Source organism: Poecilia reticulata, chromosome 1 (genome assembly GCF_904066995.2).
Source record: "Poecilia reticulata chromosome 1, P_reticulata-male-v2, whole genome shotgun sequence".
NCBI classification, from domain to species: Eukaryota; Metazoa; Chordata; class Actinopteri; order Cyprinodontiformes; family Poeciliidae; genus Poecilia; species Poecilia reticulata.
In genome coordinates, this window is record NC_088830.1 from 20198702 (window position 1) to 20213933 (window position 15232).

At 38.9% G+C, this 15232-nt stretch overlaps 1 protein-coding gene across 1 annotated transcript in view; it reads left to right on the top strand.

Moving 5' to 3' along the window:
• Nucleotides 1-15232, top strand: part of dlc1 (DLC1 Rho GTPase activating protein) — a 76571-nt gene that overhangs the window by 10565 nt on the left and 50774 nt on the right. The window contains exon 4 of the mRNA XM_017306348.2: nt 9351-9384. Within this exon, the coding sequence (XP_017161837.2) occupies nt 9351-9384 (34 nt within the window). The remainder of the gene's footprint in view (nt 1-9350; nt 9385-15232) is intronic.

Consider the following 15232-nt stretch of genomic DNA (forward strand, 5'->3'; position numbering starts at 1 on the left):
TGTTTTTATTGATATTTTTTTCTATGGCAAACATCAATTTCTGGTTTTCCTGGAGGTCTAACCCACCGTTTTTAATTTTAACTGATTTTACTTTTTTTTAAATTTTATTTTTCATTTTAATTTGTTTCTTCTTACGTAAGAGGAAAACACCCTGATGTAATATTCTGAATCAACACATAAAAGATGAATGGAAAGATTGACAAAGAGGAATGGAAAGATTGACTATAAAGATATAAAAGGATTATGCAATGATACATTTTTCAAGCAGTCAGTAGGCAAATATAAAGAAGGTCCTAGAAGTACTTCAAAGTAACAATATTTTGTGCATATACTTTAATCCAAAAAGAATTGCGAGGTCTCTGAAATGAAAATAATCTATTGGACTGACTACTAGTCAGGGTGAATTGAGAAGGAAAGTATTCTCAGATATCCAGTGTTTACTCCATACTTCCTGCTGTGGAAATCCACAGGGTGAAATCAAAAGTCAATATTCTCTCAGGCAAGTTTCTGTGGATGAAAGACATCTACTTTGTACTAGATGTACAAAGTAGACATTTTTCACTCTGACTCTTCAAAGTAATTACTGGCACTTTACATGCAACACTATCTTTTTTATTTATTTATGCCTTTTATTTTAATATTATTGTCAAGGATATACAATTATTTTTGGTACTAGAAATATGTCTACAAGTTTACACAAGATAATTTAATAATTACATAATTACAAAAATGGATATTTATGTAGACTGAATTAAGCTGGTGCACTTCACAAAATAGATGGCACTATAAAAGAACGATATGTGGAAATATTTACTCAACCTCTCAACATACATTGGCCAGGAAGTTAAAGCTTAGGGACAAATAGATTTTCCAAATGTAGGTTTGTCCTGTTAAAGGGGAGTTCTCCTTTTTTAGCTGTTGCTAAATGTTTGCTCAGTATGAGGGAGTTCTGTTAGGTTTACGGCACCATGCAATCAAGTGTCCACTGTTGATACACACCAATCCAAGTAGAGTGAATCCTGCAAATCAATGACTTGATGTAATCTGCTGGATTTTCTTAGATAGAAAGGGTTCAATCAATTTCAGTCATAAATTGAACATGACTACAGGATCAATTTGGAAGATATGGCCTTGACCTTGAAGCTGCCTGTATGATTGCCTTGAGATGACATTTGTTGACAATTGATTCTCTCTACATAAGCTGAATTGAAAATAATTACTTTAGAAATGACTTGCTAAAGCAAAATTAGACGTACAATAAAGTATGTACGGTTTTTTTTTTCCTGAAGAAGAGTTGAGTCTTTGTACTTGATATTTATGTTCACGTAGGCTGAGTCTGGTGAAATGTTTAGCATTCCTATCAGCTTCTGATGGGTTGTGTAAGCGGTGCTTGGTATTTGTGTTCCAGTGACACTCTCCTAACACATAGTGGAACATTGTGGTGTGATAGTACAAAGCATTCTCTTCTTGTCCTTTGCAAAGGTGAAGCGGTGGCATATTTGATGAGTGGCCATTTAAATAGCAACAACATTATCTGTAAGTTACTGCTATGAAGAAGCCACTGAGATCACAACACTGCACATATGGCTTCTAGCTAGCCTAGCTGCAGGCTATTGTTAGCCTCCGGCAGGTGGTTGTTGATATTGTGTCTGACGTGGGGCTCACTTCTAGCGGATGTTGTGCCACAGCAGGTGTTTTTTCTCTTTAACTGGAACAACTATTTTTTGTCCAAGCTGTTTTTCTTGGCAGTATTTTGTGTATAGCGGATGCGGTTTCATTCTTGTTTTGCTAGCATTGTGTTGCTTCATTTTAATTTAAAATGTATTCCATTTTTGACTGCACTTGGGGCTTATTTCAATTGAGATAATCTGTGATTATTTTCCCGAAAGTGTAAACTGAAGATCTGAATGTTTTGGAAGCATTTGTTGCCCGCCTCTATTTTTAGCGGTCTGCTCAGGATGTGTCAAGCCGCAGAGGCGGGTGGAGATTGCCGACCCCTGACCACCTTCCTCTGAATGTTACAGTCGGAAACAACACATCAGTCACCTTTAGCACCAGTCATGCCCACCAGCAACGCTTACGAGCCAGAATCCTCCAAAGAACCCGAGGAGCTGCTGAACAAAGCACATAGCTGCGTGTTAAATTTAGCACGGGGTTGTTTCTACGTGTCACGCATGTGTTGACGGGGAAGGGGCTGCTCTGTACCAGCCTTCATCCCCTCAATCTTCTGTAAAACATGCTGTAACAGGGCAACCTTTGACCCTTTGTTTTGAGCTTTATTTCTCCTCTAGTGGGAATAGGGATTATAATACAGGTTATAGATAGGAAATTAATCACATTCCATGATCATTTTCACATTTTGTCACTTTTTGCCACAAGCATCGATGGGCAATATTGATATTTCGGGTTAACCCATCTAATTGGTGCTCAGAAGTTATGTTAGGAAAATAACACTTTTTTTCTTTTGGGTTTTTTTTTTAAAGAAAACTTTGATATTTATATGTATCTTTCTCCTTATTCTGATGCTCCTGAACAACTACTGCAACCACTTGCCTTCAGAAGTCACCTAACTAGCAAACAGAGCCAAGATGTGTATAATGTAATCTTGTTATAAGTTCAGCTGTTCTGGGAAAGTCTCGGAAAATTGTTAGACACGACAAAGAGGGGACATTAGAGACTAAGAAACCCAGCGGACAGGACAGGGATAAAGTTGTAAAAGAACGTTAAAAGCAGGTCTAGGTTACAAAACAATATATTTGTTCCGCACATACTGCCTATCTGAAAATGCAAAGTGTGTGGAACAACTGTACCTTATACCAAGAAGTATGAGGTACAGCAACATCTAAACTAAGAGGGAACAAAGAGAGCATTAATCAAGGTTTATTTATCATCAGTAAATTAGGGAAGATTTGATCAATTTATTAAAGTCATCATAATTAATCTTGGTTTTACAGACAGGTCTTTACTTTAAACTTTATCAGCAGATTATTTGTGTTGAATCCTGTTTTTATCAGATAACACTTAAATGACTAAAACTAGTAAATATTTTCAAATGAAAATGAAAAATGAGTATGTAATTCATGCTTCCATCACAAATTGACAGGACTACTGTAATGAGCTGCGTGCTGCTATCGGCCGCATTCCTCTGACACGCGGACTGAAAGTCCAAAATGCAGCTGCTCGACTTCTAACCGGAGCACATAAAACATAATCACATCACACCTGTTTTGGCCTTCCTGCACGGGTTTCCTGATGTTTTGAGGATTCATTTTAAAATTTGAATAGGTGAGGATCACAGATCCTCTTAAGCTGGGTTTATAGTTGACACACTGAACAGAGAGGGTGCGCACGCCAAACATGCCATCCTTGCCCCTGTGCGTTGGCCTGGCGTGCTGCTGCGGCACGGGCAGGGAAGCCGGTCAGATTTGATGCAACCTCATCAAATCAAAGGCAAAAATGGAGTTCACAAATGAAAAGTAAATGCTCTCCTTCCACTCTGACTGAACCTAAGCCATTTTACAAAGAAGAATGGACAGAAATGTTAGTTTGTAGATTAGCAAACGCGCAAAGACTTCACCTAAAGACAACTGTAACTGCAGTAAAATAGTGGTTCTACATGGTACTGACTTCAGGTTTGAGAGCACAGTTGTGCACAAATTCATGCTTTCTCATAAGATCCCAATGAAATGCAATGAAAACTGTGGTTGTAGCATGACAATGTAAAAAGGTTTAAGAAACATAAACACTTGCAAGCCACTGCATCAGTTCTTTCAGAGGATACTTACTTCAGAGATATTTTTATTACACAGTGAGAAACAAATTAAATTCCCTGTCAGAAGGTTGTATATGAAATTAGCTCTTTATCTGTCTGCTCATGGCGGACAATAGTTTTGCTGTGGTTTGCGTGCTAAGGTCACTTGCAGACCTCTGCTCTGTCCTTCCTCCGTGTTCCGCTCTGGCAGCCTCGCAGTCCCCAAACATCCTTCATCCAAACCACACCTTCCCAATGTCCTAGTCAGATAAAAGCCCTGGGATTTTGCTACTTTCGCTGCCCTTTATTTATCTTCTCATTTGCTTCTGCATTCCTGCTCTTAGTCAATAGTCAACACAGACTGCAACAGGCATAATCATGTTTGCCTACATTCCACCCACACATTTGGCTTAAAGGCTGCCAGAATGAGTCAGAGAGCTATGAACCCAACCACCATTCAGTCCACAGAGTTCTGGCGGTAGGGGTCCTGGCCATGGCCACGCTTCTCGCTGCATTGTGTTGTGTTGTGTCATTGTCCCCAAGGTCACTTTGCTGCTGAGCGCAGCTGTAGTAAGGAGACAAACACAGGCCTGTTGTGGTTTACAGTAAGAGGATCAGAAAAAGAAAAAAAAAAAAAAAAAAAGAAAGGCTTATGTTTGGAACAGGATGTTGAAAATGAACTTCTCCTCAACTCCCACGAGGAAATCTTGTTTTTCCTGTCAATTTGGCTGTGTATTGGTGCATCAAGAGAGAACGAAACATGAAAGAAACATGCACGCAATTTGGAGGTTTCTTTATTTCATCATTGATGATTATCAGACACTACATCTAGAAGAAAGCACCTCACATAGTCAAAACATGCCCACACCATCCACATGTGTGAGCCTGACCCAGTTTACATATGCAACTTTTCGTGTAAACAGATTTGTATGTTGATGCCCTTAATTCTTTTTTGACTGAGCAAACTTTTAGTTATTTCACCTTTTCACCAAAGTCAAATAGCTCATAAATTGCTGTGTGTCCTGCTGTCATTATCCCTCTTGATTAAATTTTTCTTTGGCAAAGGGCCGATATCAAATCAACATAACCTCACGTGCAATTTAATATTTCTCTATGAATTTTCTTACTTTTTTTTAATGTATTGAAACAGCATTTATGAGCACTCATGGTGATAGAAGCTGGTACATTTACCTTGTAAAAAGGCGCATCTGCTGCATGATGAAGACAAGCGGTGCAGCAATAGTTGCAAGATGACGGTACATGTTGACTGTAAATCTTAAGGATGACTAGAAGATCCAAGCATCTGGAAACACCCCCGCAGCCCGCTGATAATGAAGTGTCATAAATCAGACAACAACAAACTGAATGCACTCATAGACACAAGTGCACAGGAATGCACAATAAACCACCGCGGAATTAAAAAGAGACGATTATTTGGCTGCGTGGTTCAAGGTTCTGAGTGAGATTCTTAGCTGGAGTGTGTTTTCAAGCGATGTCATTGATGTTTTCCTTCAACGTACCTCACGGATGATTCATGTCAGTGAAGATTATAGTCTTTTCCCTTGATTTTTTTTTTTTTAAGACCATTTCGAAAGAATGTTGTAAATTTGTTCAGGCGATTGTATCATGTAAGGTAGTAAGCATTCGAGATCCCTGCTGACCTAACTGACACTGCACCTAAAGTGCATAGCTTAGTCAGTGTTTTAAAAGTCTGACCCAGGATGTCTCCGACTGGTCCTTCTGCAAAGGAAGTTATGACAGTCTAATCTCTCTTATTAACCCGCTCTGTGCTCTCCCCAAAATGTCAGCAGCAAATCCACAAGCCAGCATAGTTGATGCAGTTGGGAATTTGCGCTTATTCTCATTAACTTTGTGCATAACACAATGTGGAAAAAGTACAGCCGTTGTTTCCCTTTTTAAATTACAAACTAACTGTAAAATACTATTTTTCTATAAGAACTAATACCAGTTTTTGTTGGCCATGTCTTGTGCCTTGAGGTCACAGCTCTTGTCTAATCCAGTAATGGATTTTTAAGACCACTCAAGAGTCCGTTTATGTTCATGAAGACCAGGTCTAAGACCCTCAAGATCCTGCCTGAAACAAGACGCCCCGTCAATTAGCTTACTTGTGTAAACGTCTGTGAAAATGGGTGTCCGTGTTTGAATTTTAACGTGTGCCACTTTCATTCAGCTGAGACGGAGACCATCACTCTACTCTGGAGTTTGAGTTACATGTGTCCAGTTGACAGAAGGACTGAGGGCCCACTGTGTGCTCAATATAAATATTAACCTTCTTGTACAACTAAAAAAGTTTTACAATGCCTTGCAAAAGTACTCACACACCTTGAACTCCTTTTAAATTGCATTTGCACAATAACCAAACACTGTTTTTTATATATTATTTTACAAACTACACCAATGTGGTGGATAACTGTGAATTGGACAGTAATTGACACATGCTTTTCAAAATGCAAATATCAATCTGAAAAGTGTGGCCAAAGGAAAATCTGTTCTATTCTATTCAGTCAAAATTAAAACCTAAATCCAATTGAGAATTAAATGTGGCAAGCCATACACTAATATTCACAGGTTCACCCCATCCAATCAGTCTGGGTTTCAGCAAAGAAGAATGGAACATGTATGTTAGTCTATAGAGCTACAAAGCTGGTAGAGACGAAATATTGTTCTTCAAAGTTCAGGCTTGCAATTTATTACACTTGGAAGAATGGACAGAGTAAACCAAAGCCTCTGGATATGGACAAAGTATTTGTAAAGTATTTATTGGTTTGTTTTTACTTTACAAGAGGTCAATACTTTCTGTTTTTCAATCACATAAGATCCCAGTAAATGAGCTTATGTTGGTAATTTGTATGAGACAAAATGTGAAAAAAGGTTTATAGAAAAAGAATCACTACCACAAAGTACTGTACTTGTGCTTTTGATCTCGGAATGGCTTTTTAAATGTTTTTCGCTGTTTTGGTTTGTACTTACTGTTAAATCTAACATCTGGACACTAATTTGCCTTTAATGCAGGAAACTTTCTAGTATGTCATTACACCAACTCATTGTGTCATTTACTCACTTCCCCCTGGACATAAAATAAGTGTGGCATATGTAACCTATTTAATTGTGGAATGTCATGGAAAAGCATTGGGGGTCAAACTTTCAAGAAAAAAGCTAACATGGGACTTTTTCACAATTTCTTACTTTTTGCGATCCTAATCTGACAGAGTATAGAGAAACATGAATTTCTTTGAAGATGCACTGCAACGCATTCGTGCTGTTCATAATAAATAAGTAAATTCCAAATAGCATCTGCCAGGGTTTTTGTGGCAGTGCACATGCAATCCTTCCCTGATCACACACAGTTACCTTAAGATGCTGACTGACTGTTAGCCATATGGACCAATTTAGCTATTTGCGCTAAGTGGTGGAGAAAAGGTTTGGGTTAGCTTAAGAATCATAATCCCCAGCTAGCACAGACCATGGGTGGTCACACACACACACACACCCCCACACACACACACACACGCACACACACACACACACCCACACACACACACACACACACACACACACACACAATCACACGCACGCACGCACCCACCCCACACACACACACACATCCAAGCTACAGCGGAACAGGCGATAAGAGGCTAACAGAGGGAAAGAAACTGGATTTTTGGATTGCCTGGGTTTGTGTATGAGCCACATGACAGTGATTACTTATCACATTTATAGAACATTTATAGAGGCACAAACAAAATATGCTCTCTGTTGGGGCAAATCAAAATTACATCTGTCTGCAAGGCAAAGAGTTAAGTATCAAGGCATATCTTTTTTTTTTTTTCAAAACAAAGAAAAAGCTATTATGAAATTCTGCCGTGTTAGTGTTTTACAGATCTTTAAAGATATGCTATAAACCATTTCCATCACAGGAGATTTTTATGTTTGAACCTGGAGAAAATGCTTTCAGATGTAGATGCAAAGACAGAATTTCTGAAGTTACATGTACCATAGCAAAACAATTCGTGGGAAAATCTGTTTCACTAAACTGCAGACTGCGGTCGGGGAAGCAATAACCGTGTGGCATATAACTGTGCAGGCCCACAGACCTTTCTAGACACATGTGTAAGGGAAACAAATACCATACCACCCAAAACCAGGTCACTTCCATGAAATTAGTGGCAGTAAATGAGACAGCTGAAGTGGCTCTGCAGCCCGCGGGTCCCCAGTGAACACTTGACACTTGCCTGGACAATCCCACACAGAGAGAACCTGCTCCATGTCATGCCAGGAGCAGAGGGCAGGCACACATTGAGAATGGGTGGTGCAACAAAACCACATGCTTGTAAAAGAGAAACCATCATCGTTGTTTACTCTAATTTAAAAAGTTCATTGCATTAAACTGTCTCCTTGTTTTCAATTGTCCTGATTAAGGGATGGATGGGGGATTTACACCCACCCACGTTTGTTGCACTTCAGACTATTAAATAGATTTGGGATGTTGCAACACAGTGCATTTTCATGCAAAAATTAATAATAATAATAATAATAATAATAATAATAATAATAATAATAATAATAATAATAATAATAATAATAATAATAATAATTACACAACGGCCACCTGTTTTTTCTAGCTTCTTTTTGTAAGCTAGAAAAAAATGCAGCAGCTTTCTATCAGCCTCTCGAACAGCAGTGTGTCACAATACGTTGGGGAGGGCCAACACTGGCACTATGTGCTCCATACACCTAGAATGCAGGGGAGTGTTTCCTGCATTTTGCACGTGGATGGAAATGTGGACATTGTCAGTGTATTACAGGAATCCTTTAATAGCTCCAGTCTCTTGTAGAGGAGTGTAGATTAAAACGGGTCAGGGTGCGGAGCTCAGCCGAAGCCCCTGAGGTCAAATGTCATGGGCAAGAAAGACCTTTGCATTCCATGTGACTGCTGCTCCCCACACGCACTCAAACACACACATACGCACACGCATGCACCCTCAAATACTTATCCTCACTCTCCACTCGCTGTTAACGCAGTAGTAATTCCTAAAATCCACAAAAGCTCCAAAGAAGGACATATTAAATTCGCTGCATGATGAAAATCTACTATGCTGTGATTTTTATCTATAATGTTTCCCCTACGTGGAGAGTTGAAACAACACTGACTCATGAAAAAAGTGTTCATTTTGCTCAGACTATTAATGATGTGATATTTGTTCAGAGGTCTCTAGAGAGTTTATTATCTGCTTTGACCATTTATTAAACATGTGCACATCAGAAAACTATGCAGACTTATTTCTGGGACCATAGAGTCTCTGGAGTTCCTCTGAGTGTAATCCCTGCGTACCCATGCAGCCATGTGACTTTCTATTAAAACTGTACATTTAGGTGAGTGTGTGGTAAACTTTTCAGTGCAATGAGTTTCTATAGATGTGTATTGTTTCACCATCACAATACATATCTGCTGATAAACTCAGTTTATCAGCCAATCACTGCGATGAAGTGCAGCGATTCGCATGAACATTAAAGCATTATAAAAATTCTAGAAACCAAATCCTAACTATGTTCTATGATCTTTTTTTTTTCTCCCCAGGGCATCTCCGTTGCTACTGGGAAGAAAAAAGCAGGTAAGTCATTTCTAATTTTAAAATGTGAGGTTTGTTTATAATCTGTGTTTTGCTACCTGAGAATCTGAAATCTTCTGATTTGATCAGCACCTCTTTCCCCTAACTTGTTTATTGTTTCTATAGATATATGAAGCTTAAGAAAACACTTTGCAGCTTATCAGTTGTGGCCATGTGAGAAGGTTTTAAAGAATTTTCTAATAGATAACCTTCTCTGTGTTCAAAACTTGAGGGCAAAGAGGACTGAGAGCGCAAGGAGACAACGTTTAGCTGCAGACACTGGATGCAAGATATAGATAAGGTCCCAGTCTCGTCTTCTTAACCATCCTTTGCCTTTGACGATAAGAGCCAGACTAGATGTCGAGCCTGATGCACTTTTGAACCATTCTCTCGTTCACCTTTTGTCCTCATTTTTTCAGTTCACTTTTGCCAGTTTATTTTAAAAGTATTCCACCAACTAGAAATAAAGATATAAATAACTACTACATAAAATTTTTTGTGTTAGACCAACACAAAGTAGTGAGTTGCTATTAAGTGAAAGGGACGGAATTTAAGAACTTGGATATTCATTATTATTTAGTTCTTCAAGTCGAAAGTCAACATTGTAGAGCCACAATTTGCAGCAATGCAGATGTGTTTCTGACCATTCTTTGGCAAAAAAAATGATCAAACTCAGTCAAACTGGCTGGACACTGTGTGCGGACAGCAATTGTCAAGTATTCCACAAATTCACAATTGGACATAGGTCTGGACTTTGACTGTACCCTTCCAGTCACGATTATGTTTTTATCTAAACCGTTGTGACTCTGGCTGCATGTTCAGGGTCAATATCCTGCGGGACAACTGTTTTATAGTCTCAAGTGTTTTGCTGCCTCTAAAAGTCTTTCCTCCCTGATTTACCTGAGTTTCATAACATCTATTGTCCCAATATCCCCAAACAGCGTCTCAGTCTCTACCACTCTTCCATAGTGAACACATTTGTGGAGCACATGAATAAATAGCTTCTTCAGAGTTATCTTCTCCTTGTTGGTTGCTTTTTTTTTGATTAATGCTCTCCTTAGCTTATCTGTCTCTTCACTTAAGCCATTTATGCAGTTACAGTTATCTGTCCTTGTGACAAAGAGGCTTACTTTCAGGACATGTCTACTTCATGTTGACTTCATTGTGGATTGAGCTAGACAATAAACTCAGGATTCTATGTCAGCTTATAATGCCTGGTCATTAGCAAATGTAGTCAAACAGATTTACTTCCTGGCAACGTTCATTATCTATCTCATTTCCCCTCATCCCGTGTGTCATCAGACCTCTAGTAAACAATACTAGACATGAGATGTGACGTAGGCACAAGCTTTCTGATTGACCCCTGCTGATTCCAGGCTTGATGGGAATTCTGTCTTTCTCTCTCTGTCTCTCTCTCACTCTCTCTCTCTCTCTCACTCTCTCTCACTCTTTCTTGTGTGTGGTTGCGTGTCTTACGCGTCTAATTGAGCTCTACCTTCTGGCAAATGACCCAATGTGAGCAAAAGCTTCCTAAAAATGCATAATACCAACTTCAAAAGGGTCACGCATTCTTGGTAGTTTTTCTTCATTTAAATCAATCGGACTCCCTGGAAGCAAGTTATGTAACCCCCATTGCTGTGGCTTTGTGTCAAAACCCACTACTCTGTAGGGGGAAACGGGGATATGCTGGGATTTTTGGCAGGGGGAGCACAGAGCCTTGTGTTCATTGTGACACTTCAAAGCCCTCTCTGTACCCCCTCCATTAAAGCCCCTGGGAATGGCACATTTGTGACAGTGTTACATCACACGACAAGCCCTGAAGGCTCCTGTTGCACCGCCATGAAAGATGGTTCATTCATGGTTAATTTTTACCACCATGGGTACAAACAGGAGCTCAGAAGTAGCTAATAAGATGTTTCCATGGTTGTCACTTTGCATTGAAGCAGTTTGAGACCTCCCTGCCGTGTTGGACATACCTTAGTGAGCGGTCAGTGTCTTTCCTGGACACAATGAGGCCATTGCTGCCAAGCTGCTTCTTTTGCGTGTCCAATCACAAGCTGACATTTATGAGGCCTGCATAACATTATAGCAGCAAGAAATGACACAAGTTATGTAATCTAAATAAGATAAAGGAGAGTTGGACATTTCATGACTCCACCTCTTACAGATATGGACAGTTTACAAAAATGGTTTCTTGTGACATTTTAGCTTTGCTTACAGCAAAATGTACAAATTAAGCAAAAAAATGAATAAACAATGTTAGATGACAAGATTGAAGTACAGTATTGAAACTGGCTTCAAAAAATCACATATTTCTTGCGAGTCTATTGCCAAGCAATGCACATCCTCTTGAACGCGACCCTCACTGTGAAGCATTGTGATGGTGGCTGCATAATACTGTGAGGAAGCTGTAGAAGTGGAGCTTCATCTAGAAGCTCAACTAAGGCCCTAAACATTAAACGTAGTGGTTTGAGTGAAAGCATGTCAATTTGTTAGGATGGCTTAGTCAAACTCCAGAACCTTCTGTGGTTGGTGTGTGTTGTGTGCTTATCTAGAGGGACACCTTGTTTAGTTCTGTGACCTCATATCCTCCTAACCAGGACGCTGACAGCTTGAGTTTGTGTGAGTGAAAACACAAAGAAGGAAAGATTAAGATGCAAGAGAGCAAAGAGAAGTTCAAGGTTCGCGTTATTTCCAAACATTGTCGTTTGAACTCTGTCAAAAAGGCTTCCCCTGCATGTGGCAATCAAACTAACCTATGTGATAGTTGTAATTAAAGACTCTATTGTCCAGTGTTGCAGTGTTTCACACACACATTCACTACACATTTCTCTCTTATGTTGGGTTCAAACAGTTAATTGCTTGTCACAAACAAAGATTACAATACCTACTAGTTTGTAGGAAAGGTCTATTTTTACTAACTACATGTAAACAGGTTTGAATCAGCTATTGTTTGCATGTACAGTTTCTTTTCTTGTGTGTGTTGTAACATGAATTAATTTTAGTTTTACAAAACCAATCTCTTAAGTAATCAACTTCCTGAGTTAAAAACGTAGTGCCTCAACTTACTTTGTGAGAGGTACTCATCTTATTTCCAATCAGAAACATATTTCTTGGTTCAAAGAAAATTATTTTGCCATAGGTAAGAATAATTTTGGGCTGTACTGTATTTGGACTTGTGGCAACATTGTGTCAAAAATACTGACAGCAGCTACAGAAAGCTGTATAACCAGAAATGAAAGCAACCGTTTTGTCATTTCAATCTACAGATAATTTAAAGGACAAAATATTACTGGGAATTGTGTTTTGTTTAAAGGTTGTCTATACATTTTTAGCTTCTGGATTTGTAGCGGCTTCAGCGGCTTTGGCTTTTTAGAGGGTTGGACCATGTCACTGCTTCTTACTGACCTAAAACTTGCTCAAAGTATGACCGGGTCATCTGTTTGAGTTTTTTATTGATGTTGACCCTTGCAAAGATGTCAACATGCCAAGCTTGGTCATGCCACATTTTACAGATTTTGTCTCGTCTTTATGCACAACAGTGACTGCCTTTTTAAAATGTTTAAAAGTCTTTGAACCATAGACTAAGTGACATTGGTGGCAATGATTGGTTCATCAGTTTCAATAATTGTGCAACACACACACGGGGAACAGAGTGTTAAAACATCTGCGTTGCACTTTTTCATACTGCTGTTGGAGCTTGTGAACACAACACTCAACAGATTCCTCTATGGCCTTTTTTCCGTGTTCGTCTCGTTTGTAGTTGAGGTTCAAGGCAGCCTGCTTTATTTTGCCAGTCTAAATATAAACCAGTAAGAGTAAAGAACACAATGATGGGCACCGGACCAAGATCAGGATTAAAGCTTGAACTTTTACCTGCATTTCAAGCCTCACTTAGCTGGAGGAGGAAGAGAGACCCAAGTTTCTTACACTCTGAGTGGAACATTTTGGTGGTTCCTGTTATAAAATGTAAATGTTTTCTAGGTTTATTTATCTGAGTTTCTGTGTAAAACATCTTATTTGGGTCTAAAAGTGAAAGTATGAATTGGATATTATGGAACATTATAAGCGGTCGTGTCTTATGGTTGTCACTTTTCGTGTCCTCCGGTTTTAAATAGGCCACGCCCATTGGGATGAAGGGGATGGAAATGATAATATCAAACTGTATCAAGGTGTGAACTACTTTTGTGAAAAAACAAGAAAGCATATTATAAAACCCCTTACAAAATGTATTTACAGTCATATTCAAAAACACTTGTCTTTAACTTGTTTGTTAAATTAAGTAGAGATTAATTTAACATAGCAGTTGAAAAATGCTTAGATAAAAATGCTTAGATATTTAGTTTGTAAATTAAGCCTTATTTGGCATGACACCCACCACCAACCCCATCATCAAAGAAGAATACATGTGGTAAATCTGGTAATCAAATTGTGTACTCTTGAGTGTTAAATAAGTAAATAAGTGTTAGTTTGCCACAGCATAAATTCTTCTTATGCCACTCAAACAAATGGGAGGAGTGCAATAGTGTGACAGGATTTAAGAACCTCTCTCTAATTTCCATTTGACTAATGTTATTCTCTTTAACAAAAATCAACACATTCAAGATGTCAAAGTAAGTAGAGCCATGTTAAACTTTTCTTAATCTATAAGTATGATTTCCTTGTGACTCGTCTTCTGGACAAATGCGCTTTGCACAGATGGTCGCCTAGAAACCCCCGCTCCGCCCTCGGATCTTGTGACCGTCCTTGTGGCTTCAACAGACCACATCTTCATCTCTTCAATTGGTCACATTTTCACACCACTTTTCCTCTTAATTCCGAGGAAACCACAGTGGAGAGCCCTGAATGACTTGCTTCTTTTACTTGTGAGCTTGCTTCCTGTCACTGCATGCCCTCTGAGGACATTATCCTTAGTTGAATGAGTTCTTTAATGGGTATATTGGAGCTGTGCTGCTTGAGTGGAGACAATATTGCCTCTGCTCAAGTTTGTTTTTTTGTCCTGTGTTTGAATCTGCCTTTGCCCACTTGTTCCTACATCATCACATATCCAGTGAAAGAGCAAGTGTGTTTCACCCCATTCATTGTAAATGCAGGGAGTTCTGGCCTTTTCCAAAGGTTTCAAACAGTTCTTTTACTTTAAGAATCAGAAATGTCTGTCTGTCTGAGGTGTTCATGCTGTCTCCAGTCTAATGAATCAGTTCTGGCTCAGCAGGCTGTGTCACTCTCTGGCTGCTTTACTCCTGCTTTGTTGGTTGTTACATAAAGATATTGAGGGTAGGAGGTGCAAATTGTAAGGATAAATCCCATGTTTTGTTTTTATGTCTCAGAATAATTTGTCTCCAAGTAGGGGATTATTTTCATACTAAGTTTTAAGTGGTGCAAATGCAATCTAATATTCCATTTAAAAAAAAAAAAAAAGCTTGATGTCATGTAAAATCTAAATACAAACTGACAGCAGTAATTAGCAAACAAAATAACTGAAACTGAAAATAGCTACAATGCAACAAAGAAATCAATGAATGATGGCGTTAACACACTTAACAGTGTGGATATGAGAAGGTAAACTAGTCTAATTGAAATGGATTGGAGGCCCATACAACGTTATGTTTCGATCTGGATCATGGAAAATGTAAAGCAAGCTTGTTGCTTGAGTGCTCTCAGCGGAGTGTAGATGTTGAGATCACACAAGCATGATGGAGCCGGACCATTTATGATGTTAATAGTCCAGAACTAAACACAATTAAGAATCTGTGGAATGATGTGAAAACTGATGTTCATAAACCCACTCCATCCTGTGTGACCGAATTAGAGCTGCCAATAAGAACATGCAAAAAATGCCCCAAAAGACTTG